The sequence below is a fragment of the Oncorhynchus kisutch genome, linkage group LG26, assembly GCF_002021735.2.
Source record: "Oncorhynchus kisutch isolate 150728-3 linkage group LG26, Okis_V2, whole genome shotgun sequence".
NCBI classification, from domain to species: Eukaryota; Metazoa; Chordata; class Actinopteri; order Salmoniformes; family Salmonidae; genus Oncorhynchus; species Oncorhynchus kisutch.
Window position 1 is genome coordinate 5,406,102 of NC_034199.2, and position 13,767 is coordinate 5,419,868.

The 13,767-nt window shown below is 42.3% G+C and overlaps 1 protein-coding gene across 2 annotated transcripts in view; it reads right to left on the bottom strand.

The window, feature by feature from the left end:
- Positions 1 to 13,541, bottom strand: part of LOC109871420 (collagen alpha-1(XVIII) chain) — a 186,877-nt gene extending 173,336 nt beyond the window's left edge. For both annotated transcript variants that reach the window (XM_031806146.1, XM_020462302.2), the window contains exons 1-2: positions 13,377 to 13,541; positions 13,217 to 13,284 (exon numbers count right to left, since the gene is read on the bottom strand). In XM_031806146.1, the coding sequence (XP_031662006.1) occupies positions 13,217 to 13,284; positions 13,377 to 13,387 (79 nt within the window). In that variant the 5' untranslated portion in view covers positions 13,388 to 13,541. The remainder of the gene's footprint in view (positions 1 to 13,216; positions 13,285 to 13,376) is intronic.
- Between the last annotated feature and the right edge of the window lie 226 nt (positions 13,542 to 13,767).

The window sequence follows — 13,767 nt, forward strand, 5'->3', positions numbered from 1 at the left end:
AACAAGAACCCGATGGTCACTCTGACAGAGCTCCAGAGTTCCCTTGTGGAGATGGGAGAACATTCCAGACGGACAACCATCTCTGCAGCACTCCGCCAATAAGCCTTTATGGTAGAGTTATCCAGACAGAAACCACTCAGTAAAAAGGATCATGAGGGCACTTAGAGTTTTCCAAAAAGGCACCTTAAGACTCTCAGACTATGAGAAAATATTTTCTGGCCTGATGAAACCAAGATTGAACTCTTTGGCCTGAATGCCAAGCATAACGTCTGGAGGAATCCTGGCATGTTTTTCAGTGGCAGGGACACAAGTCAGAATTGAGGTAAAGATGAATGGAGAAAAGTACAGAGAGATCCTTGATGAAAACCTGCTCTGGAGCACTCAGGACCTTGGAAGGTGAACCTTTGCGCCAGTCTAACAGGATAACGACCCTAAGCACACAACCAAGACAATGCAGTGGTGGCTTCGGCACAAGTCTCTGAATGTCCTTGAGTGGGGCCAGCCAGAGCTCAAACTTGAACCCAATCAAACATCTCTGGAGAGACTTGAAAATAAATGTGCAGCAATGCTCCCCATCCATTCCGACTTGAGAGGATCCACAGAGAAGAATGGGGGAAACTCTCCAAATACAGGTGTGCCAAGCTTGTAGCATTATACCCAATAAGACTCCAGGCTTTAATCACTGCTGAAGGAGCTACAACATAAGAACTGAGTAAAGGGGTTGAAAACTTATGTAAATGTGATATTTCAGTTGTACATTTTTAATAAATTAGCAAAAATTTCTAACAACATGTTTTTGCTTTGTCATTAGGGGAAAGTGTGTAGACTGATGAAGGAAAAAACAAATGTAATCCATTTTAGAACAAGGCAGTAATGTAACAAAATGTGGAAAAAGTCTCAGAGGCCATTGTGACTGTCTAAATTACACTAAGAGTGGCTTGGAAATACAATGACATTGCTAAAGTAGGCAAATAATTAGTAGGAAATATATATTATGATGTTGTCAAATTTACTGCCAATGTTGCCATCACTGTTACTAGCAAAGTTCTTCAAAAATAGCTACCAATGCCTATGTTTGCCATCTAAAATACAGTGGTCCCTCAATCTTAGTTAGCTGGCTAAAGTTATATTGCAACTAAAGTCAATCTGGCATCACAATCATGACAAAAGATGTTCCTAATAATTATTTGCCTTCTTTTGAAATGATAGTGTTTTTAAACCAAATCCGGGTTGTATTGAGGTAGGCTAACATTAGCCAGCATTCTAGTTAGGGTAGCTAGCTTGCTAAAATGTCAGCTATGCTAGCAATGAGAGTGAAAATGATTATCAAAATACACATAAGCAGATACATAACCAGCAGTCTATGGTCTAGCTACAGGTGTACTCACCACCACTGGGGACCAGCAAACTCCAACGACCTGCTCTGCATGATAGGGTCCTTCGGCAGGGCATGCAAACCAGATGGCTGTGCATCCTGCTTGAAGCAGTCCTTGCATGGTCAATCCATATTGGGCTTTTCAGTCTTAAACGTCTGATCCTTTGAACCCGTTGGAGGTGAAGAAATAACGGCACCCCATTCAATGAAGGGAAGCGAAGTGGACGGAGGGGTGATTTGAACGTGGAGCTTGGCAAAAGAAGGCATGATTTGTTGACATAATTGTAACCAAACCGAACCTTTACTCGTTTTGACCCACCCGTTGTGAACCCAAGCAATTGATCTCTCATGCGGTTAAAAAAGGTACAAACATTAACTTCATTTCACCAGTTCAAAAGAAAATGGGAAGCCAATTAGAAAACACATTCAGCCAAACAAAAAATGAATAGTTACATTTTCCAAGGCCTCCACTACCTCAGTTTACAGAAAGTGTAGGGGCCACACTTTTGACAGGAGATGAAAGCTACAGATTGCACATTTGAATAAATAATTCTGGTCCCCTGTGGGAATTGAAACCACAACCCTGGCGTTGCAAGCGCCATGCTCTACCAACTGAGCCACATGCAACCTTTCCAGATGGCCAACAATTATGCTAGGAGTCAGGCCAAAATCACTCCCAAAGTTCATTCCACATCTCCAACTAGAACCACGCAGGAATAGTCATCTCACCTCAGAGTGGTCACTGCTTTATGATCTAAGACCAACACTTTTTCTCTGAAGGACATTCAAATGTAAACGCAATAAGAGAGCAGCTGGTTTGAGTGATGACAGAGGTTGCTCCACCTCACCTTCTCAGTGTCAAACATGGCATTTATGGATGGGATACTTTGGGTATTTTCACATCAGTCTTTGAACATCGATGTGCTGCTAACCTGATAGACGTTAATGGAAAGCATGGGGACGTAGGGTTTTGATCAAAAACGAATTTGCCCAAATATAATATTTTTATAATATTTTTGCTGGAGTACCCATGTCTATTAACATTTACAGTGCATTCGGAAAGTATTCAGACCCCTACCCTTTTACCACATATTGTTACGTTACAGCCTTATTCTAAAATTGGATTAAATAATCTATATAAAAAGGTCCCACAGTTGACAGCGCATGTCAGAGCAAAAACCAAGCCATGAGGTCGAAGGAATTGTCCGTAGACCTCCGAGACAGGATTGTGTCGAAGCACAGATCTGGGGAAGGGTATCAAAAAAATTGGTTTGGAACCACCAAGACTCTTCGTAGAGCTGTGCGCCCACCCAAACTGAGCAATTGGGGGAGAAGGGCCTTGGTCAGGGAGGTGACCAAGACCTCGATCAACCTGACAGAGCTCCAGAGTTACTCTGTGGAGATTGGAGAACCTTCCAGAAGGACAACCATCTCTGCAGCACTCTACCAATCAGGCCTTTATGGTAGTGGCCAGAAGGAAGCTACTCCTCAGTAAAAAGGCACAATACAGTCCACTTGGAGTTTGCCAAAACCACCTAAAGGACTCTCAGACCATGAGAAACAAGATTCTTTGGTCTGCTGAAACCAAGATTGAACTCGTTGGCCTGAATGCCAAAAGTCACATCTGAAGGAAACCTGGCACCGCTCAACACCATCCCTACGGTGAAGCATGGTGGTGGCAGCATCATCACGCTGTGGGGATGTTTTTCAGCAGCAGGGATTGGGAGACTAGTCAGGATCAAGGGAAAGATTAATGGAGCAAAGAGAGAGATTCTTGATGAAAACCTGCCTCAGAGCGCTCAGGACCTCGGACTAGGGCGAAGGTTCACCTTCCAACAGGACAACGACCCTAAGCACACAGAAAAGACAACACAGGAGTAGCTTCAAGACAAGTCTCAATGTCCTGGAGTGGCCCAGCCAGAGCCCAGAGTTTAATATCTCTGGAGAGACTTGAGAATAGATGTGCAGTGACTCTCCCCATTCAATCTGACAGAACTCAAGAGGATCTGCAGAGAAGAATGAGAGAAACTCTCCAAATACAGGTGTGCCAAGCTTGTAACGTCATACCCAAGAAAATCAGAGGCAGTAATCACTGCCAAAGGTGCTTCAAAAAGTACATTGTAAAGGGTCTGAATACCTTCTTTTTTTTATTAACATTTGCAAACATTTCTAAAAACCTGTTTTCGCTTTGTCATTATGGGGTATTGTGAGTAGATTGAATTAAATAATAAATAACATTTTAATATTAGGCTGTAAAGTTTTTTTTAAATTGGAAGGGTCTGAATACTTTCCGAATGCTCTGTATGTTGCAGCTTCACCAATATGGACAGTGCGATAAACCCTGTTGATGTCCTGTGGTGGTCGCTGCAGCAGGGAGGAGAGATTTAAAAAAGGGGGGGGGTTTAGTCCATTACTACTTTTATACCGACTGTGTGGAGAAAACCATTGTCTTGAATGATCCTATCCCACCCACTAAATCTTTGAGTGACTGACAAATAAGAGGGTTACACTAATGTGAGTAGAAAGAGTAGGGGCACTAGGGCAGAGTCAATCTCTGTAACCAAGTCTTTGAAAACTAGTGGAGAGAACAGAAAGAGAGACGAAGACCACATCCTTGACGATATTACACATTCTGAGCAGTGATGCACCGATATGACATTTTTGGCTGATACCGATCGGTACATCCGAACATCACACCTGCGGGACAGGTACAGGATGGCAACAACTGTCCGAGTTACACCAGGAAAGCACAATCCCTCAATCAGTCTTCAGACTGTCCGCAATAGACAGAGGCTGGACTGAGGGCTCGTAGGCCTGTTGTAAAGGCAGGTCCTCACCAGACATCACTGGCAACAACATCGCCTACGGGCTCAAACCCACCATCGCTGGACCAGAAAGGACTGGCAAAAAGTGCTCTTCACCGACGAGCCGCGGTTTTGTCTCACCAGGGGTGATGGTCGGATTTGCGTTTATCGCCAAAGGAATGAGCGTTACACCGAGGCCTGTACTCTGGAGCGGGATCAATTTGGAGCTGGAAGGTCCGTCATGGTCTGGGGCGGTGTGTCACAGCATCATCGGACTGAGCTTGTTGTCATTGTAGGAAATCTCAACGCTGTGCTTTACAGGGAAGACGACATCCTCCCTCATGTGGTACCCTTCCTGCAGGCTCATCCTCACATGACCCTCCAGCATGACAACGCCACCAGCCATATTGCTCGTTCTGTGCATGATTTCTTGCAAGACAGGAATGTCAGTGTTCTGTCATGACCAGCGAAGAGCCCGGATCTCAATCCCATTGAGCACGTCTGGGACCTGTTGGATCAGAGGGTGAGGGCTAGGGCCATTCCCCCAGAAATGTCCGCGAACTTGCAGGTGCCTTGGTGGAAGAGTGGGGTAACATGTCACAGCAAGAACTGACAAATCTGGTGCAGTCCATGAGGAGGAGATGCACTGCAGTATTTAATGCAGCTGGTGGCCACAGCAGATACTATGGTAGCTTTGACATCAGTTTTTAACATTGGCGTTAAACTAGACAGACATCCGGCCGATACCAATGTTGGCATTTTTAGCTAATATCAGACGATTCCGATATATTGTGCATCCCTAATTCTGAGTAATGGAATATGTGAGTACTAGCAAGTATTTACAATGAATAATATACTTTAGAACCCAAACACAGCAAGACTTTAGCTTGCAGAGCCCTGCCTGCAACACACACACGTCAACCCCCATACCAGTCAAGTGGGTTGAACTATTTGCCACACGGACACACACACACACCTTTCAACCCCCAGCTATTCCCAGTTCCCACAACAGTCAAGTGGGTTAAATTATTGGCCAGGCTACAGTGATAACTGTGGCACTTTGCATAGAGTGGGCAAGAAACTCTACTACACCATGACTCATGTCCTAGCAACAACATTCCCAGCCATGACAATGGGCACGCTTAGAGACTTCAACCATGGGTAAGTCAGTTTATTGACCGGAAAATCTATGGATTAGACACCATGGCCTTGGGCTGGGAGACATGGCCTAAAATCATATACATCTCAGTTATTTTAAAACTATGGATGATTCATGATCTATAGCTAAATGTTTTCTCTGCAAAAATGCTTTGTTGTATAATAAAAAAGGTCAAATACATTGCATTTCAAAACACAGTAATAATATAATGGAATTCAAGTCTTGTGAAGTTATACCTAGGCTAAATATAAACCTTCCACAATCATTAGACACACTAATTACTTATTCAAAATATTTGTACCTTTTTGTTTTTTTGCAATAATCACTGATCTGGCTTTCAAGTCAGTCCATTAAAATATTTTTGTTACAAATTTAACCAGAATCATGCATAGTGCACATTCACTAACAATTATTAACTTTGTTATAGAAAAAGAACACAGCTCTCAAACAATCTCTCAACCACAAGCCCACGTGCTAGAGAGTAGGCAGCTAATCTCTATATTTCAAGTTTAGCCAACTTGAATCTGTTTGCAAGCCAACAAGACAGAACAGTTAAATTGTTATGAACACACTCTTCTGTCTGTCTCCAGCTGTTTGAACAGCATGCTAGCCTGTCCACTTTTTGAAATCAAGTGGCCTACCTTCTCAGAAAGAGAACGAGTTGCCAAATCCATATATCTGGGATGAGCAACTGGCGGCCCAACTAAAGGCCCATGGATTAAATTCCCAGCAAAGAAAGAATGGTAGAATACACAAGGAACAATTTCGAAAGTGTGTTAGGCATCAGCAGTTTCTCTTATGTCAATGTATTGTTTTTTGTTTTTTTTATCCCAGGCCCTGTCCCCGCAGGAGGCCTTTTGCTTTCTGGTAGGCCATCATTGTAAATAAGAATTTGGTCTTAACTGACTTGCCTAGTTAAATAAAAGGTTAACAAAAAAATGTGCACGTCAGCTACCAGCTACCAAGCTTCTAACCCAAAGCCATAAGACATTTCGCTCCGCCACCGGGAATATTTGTAGAATTGCAGCAGACTTGCTTTAAAACTGCAAATTTGCTCTACACTCCATGGCAAACTGTGTGGAATTTATCAAAATTAACAAAAATTATGTTGGATGTGGGTTTTCGAGCAACTGCAGCCCCTCGTGAGTTCAGATGTTTCTGGTACTGGAATGCCGCGCACGAAAAAACTAAGCATTAATTTTCCACAATAAATGTTTGTTAATTCTCCCATTTTAGCAGTGTCTGCTCTGCGCAATTTGAGTAGTTGAGACATAAAAATGGTATCTTTACAAAGGTTGGATCAAACCTCAAATGCATAGCTAGTTGAAGACCCTTCTCAGAGGAAGGGTCTTTGTTGTTGTGGCAGGGGGAGCTACTGTGTGTGTGTGTGTGTGTGTGTGTGTGTGTGTGTGTGTGTGTGTGTGTGTGTATGTATGTGTGTGTGTGTGTAAACAGAGAGGAAGAGGTGACGCGAGAGGTATCACTCTCGCCAAATTCTGTCCAATATAAACTCAATGCGTTTCTCTGGGCTTATTTTGGACCTAAGCTTGGTCGCCTGCCTTCCCACCTTTGGAATATCACGCAAAAACATACATTCACCCAGCTCTAACTGCGCCCACTGAACAGTATGAGCATGGTACATATTCACTGCTTTTCATACCTGTGGAAGCTGCCATTGACCTTGATTGACGAACCATCAAACAGGCAAAGCATAAATATAGGACTAAGATTGAATCCTACTACACCGGCTCCGAAGCTCGTCGGGATGTGGCAGGTCTTGCAAAATATTATGGACAACAAAGGGAAGCCCAGCCGCGAGCTGTCCAGTGACACAAGCCTCCCCGATGAGCTGAATTACTTCTCTGCTTGCTTCGAAGCAAGCAACACTGAAGCATGTATGAGAGCAGCAGCTGTTCCAGACGACTGTGTGATCACGCTCACCATAGCCGATGTGAGTAAGATCGTCAAACAGTTCAACATTCACAAGTCGCAGGGCCAGACAGATTCCCAGGATGTGTACTCTGATTCACTTAAATGTTTTACCTGTTCCTGGCCAAGCCCGTAATAAATACGTTTCAAGCATACCACCATAGTCTCTGAGCCCAAGAACACCAAGGTAACCTGCCTAAATGACTGCCGACACGTAGCACTCACGTCTGTAGCCATGAAATGTTTTAAAAGGCTTGTCATGACTCACATCGCCAGCATCATCCCAGAAACCCTAAACCCACTCCATTTTGCATACTGCCCCAACAGATCCACAGATGATGCCATCTCTATTACACTCCACACTGTCCTTTACCACCTGGCCAAAAGGAGCACCTACATGAGAATGCTGTTCATTGACTACAGGTCAGCGTTTAACAGCATAGTGTCCTCAAAGCTCATCACTAAGCTAAGGACCCTGGGACTAAACAAATCCCTCTGCAACTGGATCCTGGACTTCCTGACGGGCCACCCCCAGTTGGTAAGGGTAGGCAACAACACATCTGCCATGCTGATCCTCAACAAGGGGGCCATTCAGGGGTGCGTGCGTGCCCAGCCCCCTCCTGTACTCCCTGTTCCCCTACAACTGTGTGGCCAAGCATGACTCCAACACCATCATTGCTGATGACACAACGGTGGTAGGCCTCATCACCGACAATGATGAGACAGCCTATTGGGAGGAGGTCAGAGACCTGGAAGTGTGGTCCCAGAACAAACCCTCCCTCAAGAAAAAGGACATGATCGTGGACTACAGGAAAAGGAGGGCAGAGCACTCCCCAATTCTCATCGACAGGGCTGTAATGGAGCAGGTTGAGAGCTTCAAGTTCCTTGGTGTCTACATCAACATACTATCATGGTCCAAACACACCAAGACAGTCGTGAAGAGGGCATAACAACACCCATTGCCCCTCAGGAGACTGAAAAGATTTGGCATGGGTCCTCAGATCCTGAAAAAGTTCTACAGCTGCACCAGAGAACAGAGAGCACTGGTTGCATTATTGCCTAGTATGGCAACTGCTCGGACATCGGCCGCAAGGCGCTACAGAAGGTAGTGTATACTGCCCAGTACATCACTAGGGCCAAGATTCCTGCCATCCAGGACCTCTAAACCAGGCGGTGTCAGATGAAGGCCCTAAACATTGCCAAAGTATCCAGTCACCCTAGTCATTGAATGTTCTCTCTGCTACTGCACGGCAAGCGGTACCGGAATGCCAAGTCTGGGTCCAAAAGGCTTCTTAACAGCTTTTACCCCTAAGGCATAAGTCTGCCGAACAGCTAATCAAATGGCCACCTGGACTATTTCCCCACCATTTTTTACACTCGCTGTTTATTATCTATGCATAGTCACACTACGCTACCCACAGTGCCTTGTAATACTTGCAAGTATTCATCCCCCTTGGAGTTTTTCCAATTTTGTTGCATTACAATTTAAATTGATTTTGATTTCATGTAATGGACATACACAAAATAGTCCAATTTGGTGAAGTGAAATAAAAAAAATCTTTAAAAAAAACTTAAGATCTGGTACAACCAATTGCCTTCAGAAGTCACATCATTTGTTAAATAAAGTCCACCTGTGTGCAATCAAAGTATCACATGATCCGACTTCAACTGTATGTACTGAGATCATGTGACGGAAGTTTACAATCAACTTAGCCAAATACATTTAAACTCAGTTGTTCACAATTCCTGACATTTAATCCTAGTAAAACTCCCTGTCTTAAGGTCAGTTAGGATCACCACTTTATTTTAAGAATGTGAAATGTCAGAATAATAGTAGAGAGAATGATTTATGAATGCTTTTATTTATTTTATCACATTCCCAGTGAGTCAGAAGTTTACATACACTCAATTAGTATTTGATAGCATTGCCTTAAAATTGTTTAACTTGGGTCAAACTTTTCAGGTAGCCTTCCACACGCTTCCCACAATAAGTTCGGTGAATGTTGGCCTATCCCTCCTGACAGAGCTGCTGTAACTGAGTCAGGTTTACAGGACTCCTTGCTGGCATATGCTTTTTCAGGTCTGCCCACACATCTATGGGATTGAGGTCAGGGTGTTGTGATTTCCACTCCAAACCTTGACTTTGTTGTCCTTAAGCCATTTTGCCACAACTTTGGAAGTATGCTTGGGGTCATTGTCCAAGACACATTTGCAACCAAACTTTTAAACTTCCTGACTGATGTTTTGATGTTGCTTAAATATATCCACACAATTTTCCATCCACATCATGCCATCTGTTTTGTGAAGTGCACCAGTCCCTCCGGCAGCAAAGCATCCCCAAAACATGATGCTGCCACACCCGTGCTTCATGGTTGGGATGGAGTTCTTCGGCTTGCAAGCCTCCCCCTTTTGCTCCAAACATAATGATGGTCATTATGGCCAAACAGTTCTATTTTTGTTTCCTCAGACCAGAGGACATTTCTCCAAAAAGTATGATATTTGCCCCCATGTTCAGTTGCAAACCGTAGTCTGGCTTTTTTATGGCGGTTTTGGAGCAGTGGCTTCTTTCAGGTTGTCGATATAGGACTCCTTTTACTGTGGATATAGATACTATTGTACCCGTTTCCTCCAGCATCTACACAAGATCCTTTGCTGTTGTTCTGGGTTTGATATGCACTTTTCGCACCGAAGTACGTTCATCTCTAAGAGACATAATGTGTCTCCTTCCTGAGCGGTATGACGGCTGCGTGGTCCCATGGTGTTTTTACTTGCGTACATTGTTTGTACAGATGAACGTGGTACCTTCAGGCGTTTGGAAATTGCTTCCAAGGATGAACCAGACTTGGGGAGGTCTACAATTTTTTTCTGAGGTCTTGGCTGAATTCTTTTGATTTTCCCATGATGTCAAGCAAAGAGACACTGAGTTTGAAGGTAGGCCTTGAAATACATCCACAGGTACACCATCAATTGACTCAAATTATGTCAATTAGCCTTTCAGAAGCTTCTAAAGCCATGACATCATTTTCTGGAATTTTCCAAGCTGTTTAAAAGGCACCGTCAACTTAGTGTATGTAATCTTCTGACCCACTGAAATTGTGATATAGTGAATTATAAGTGAAATAATCTGTCTGTTGTTGGAAAAATGAATTACGAATTCAACTGTATATCGAGATATATCGAGAATACAGTATATAAAAACACAGTACAAAACCCCATAGCACATTGGATAGAATTGCAGGAAATTAGCTGCAGGAATATAATACATCAATAAAATCAATTTAGCCTCAAATAAGGATTCACCAAACTAATGGCACAATAAGCTCCACGGCATTGTCGCTAACATTGTATTTTCAACTGGAATTAGAATTGTTGAATTGTTTCTGAAGTATTTGCTGCCAACATGGCACTTTGTAAAAGTCTGAAGGCTTTATCAGAGGCACTGGTCTCAACAATACATTGTTTAAAATGGAGAAATGTATCCCAATGAGCTAGATAAAGTGAACATGATTCAATTCTAGTTTGACTGGGTTCTTATGTAGTAATAGTTGTTTAAATCATGTGAAGGACTTTTGGACCAAATTATACAGGTGTAAAATATCCCAGCTCGTTGGACATAACACCTACTCACAGTATTACACCACTAAGCTTTCCCTTGTGAGTTCTTACTACTATTAACACAAAAACAAGTGTCATAAATGTTTTGCAATCATTAATTACATTTATGTAGATAATGCTCCCCAATCTATCAATTTCAACTACAGCTTCTATGAGGTAAGTGAGTAAAGTGTCGATCTCCTCCCTGTATTCAATCTGACAGCTGTACAATTCAATGGACAGAACTTTGACAAATTAAATAATGGGCTGCAGTGAGATTCAGAGATACATAATTTAGTATGGAATAGTTCCATTCTGAAACTCCACTTTCTCAAGACTAGTGTGCACTGAAGAGCTTAGTACACTCCAGAGAAGAGCTGGGCGATATGAACAAAAATACATACTGATAAATCAAACAATTTTTTACCATAACTATGCTCTCTTGATGTAGGCATATTCACTACAAATGGCGCGCACTGCAGGAGCATCAAAACCATACTAACTAGATCCTAATCCGGTTGTGAAGTGGTGCACTCAACACAAACTCAATATCAAGAGGTGACAAATACATTCTATATTTATAGAAAGCTGTGACACTCCTCTCTAACACTACAATAGTAGCTGCTTTGAAAAATGTATTTTTCCCGCAATAGCATTTTGAGCAACGGTCATGCTTGTGCTTCTCAGTTCCTACGTGCGCACAGTTGGGAGAGGGAGTGAGAGTCAGCAGCCCACAGTGAAACAGGGATAGGCACATAAACTTTCATAGCAAGTATTAAGATAATGCATAGGCTATTACTGTTGACTAAATAATGGTTTTAGAACAATCTACAGAAACAGTTGTGTAGCAAATGACCAACATAATCAAAATGCTTCGGTAAGAGGAAGGCAATGTCGGTGATGTTCATTTTCATTTTATCATCCCAGCTCTACTCAAGGGTCCCCATCCCAAACTCTGGTTAGATATGAAGCAAGACACTGAACAAACAGTGAAGGAATGTGAGTTCTGAGGGCAGACTTTGGACTTGAGAAAGCCCCTGTCACCAGACCAAAGCCATTCTGTGCACATCAAAGTGGAATTATAAGTTCAGATGAAAGATATCGTTCTTTTTGCATCCTGACCTGATTATCGACATTCAATAGACTAGGTCTCAATCACATCTCAATTTTTATTGGGTATACAATGTCAATCCAGCACATAGTGTTTGCTTGTGGAACTATGCTATGGAACACACTTTCACTGAGCAACTATCACTGAATCAACCAAAATCTTAAAAACACAGTTCAACATAATTCACAAAATACCAATGAAAACTAATTGTATCATTACTTTCACCAATATTGCCTTAGAGCAGGGGTTCTCAAACGTTTTTGGAATGGGGACCCCTCTGGTGATGGCAAATTAATCAGGGACCCCATCATAATCAGAAAACAACTAGAGTGGGATAAAAATAGCATACAAGGTGTTTTACTAGGACTTCTGCAGTGCATGGCCGGACTAACCAAATCTCCGGCAACGGCTAGGTACATTTTAAAGATCTGGCTCATCAGAGAGAATATTTTGCAGTTTCCAAGCTACTTTCCTGCAAATCTACACATTTTGTCATTGGACAGAGAGATTTTTTGTGGATGCAGCTTTAAAGGTCCAATGCAGGAAAACTGAAAATTTTCTCTTATTGACCAAGAGGTTTGGAACTCTGTTATTGGTCTATAAGATCACATGGAATTAAATATATCAATCACTCAGTCCATTTACACTTATTTCAGAAAAAAAAACGTGCAGGGATGATCAAATGAAATAATTCAGAAAGCCTTGCAAGTTGAAATACAGCCTGGGGTTGTTTATTAACCGGTACACCTGCAACTATTTTCTCCCCTGATGGTTCCTTATCAGCAGGGCCAATATAAAATAACTCATACAATAAATATTGACTCGAAGAAAGTAATCTACCGTCCACAATAAGAAACGACACGGACAATGTTTCTAATAGCTGACGCTGGTTACATTATAGCACAGTTACATCATCGCAAACAGCATTTCCCAAATAACTAGATTATTTTCATGACAAAAGGTAATTTAGCATAGACAGCCCTACTGACAGCACCTACCTTACATTAGCCTACAGGTGTCAACCTTCCAATAGTTTTGGTCAATGAAAGTTGTAAAACCATCGTCTATGTGCATTTCAATATTTTACTGTTTTATTAAAACTGTATCCCTACATTACCAACAATCTTCCCAAACGTTTCTGTCAACGGTAACATTACGACGTTTCGAGAGACAAAGACCCAACAAGTTGTAGACATCTGAGCAGCTACATTTCCAAATTGTTTATAGTTTTTCTTAGGGCTTACCTGGCCATTGCGATGCTACTGGTGTCAGAAGAACCAGGACAAAGCACAGTGGTGACCACGAGCAACACCTGCAACGAGGTAGCACATCGTGTATTAAATTAATAATCATATCTTTCGATTTCTTTACATCCACCAAGAGCGTAAATGAATAAAATAATACCTCATTTCCATCTCTGTTTTGGTAGTGACCAAGTTCAAAGGCTACATGTGATTTCTGGGCAAATAAATTTACAACTTTTCACTATTTCCCTGGTCCCCCACGATTGATTCCAATCCGGTTGAACAGCTGATGCTCGGCTGTCGGCTCTGCTGGTTACAGAGAAAATTGTGGGAGAGAAAAGTGACCTACATAATCTGACAAAGGAGAATCCTTCTGGGTCCTAAAGAGTGTTTTTTTTCTGACTGTAGGGGCCTTCTGCGTCTTCTTCTTCAATGAGGTTTAGTGGCAGTTGGCATCCAATTAATGTTGCATTACCGCCACCTATTACACTGTAGTATAACTCCCTTACACCACTTAACACACCCTGTAACTCTTCTGAGGAAAAGTCTCG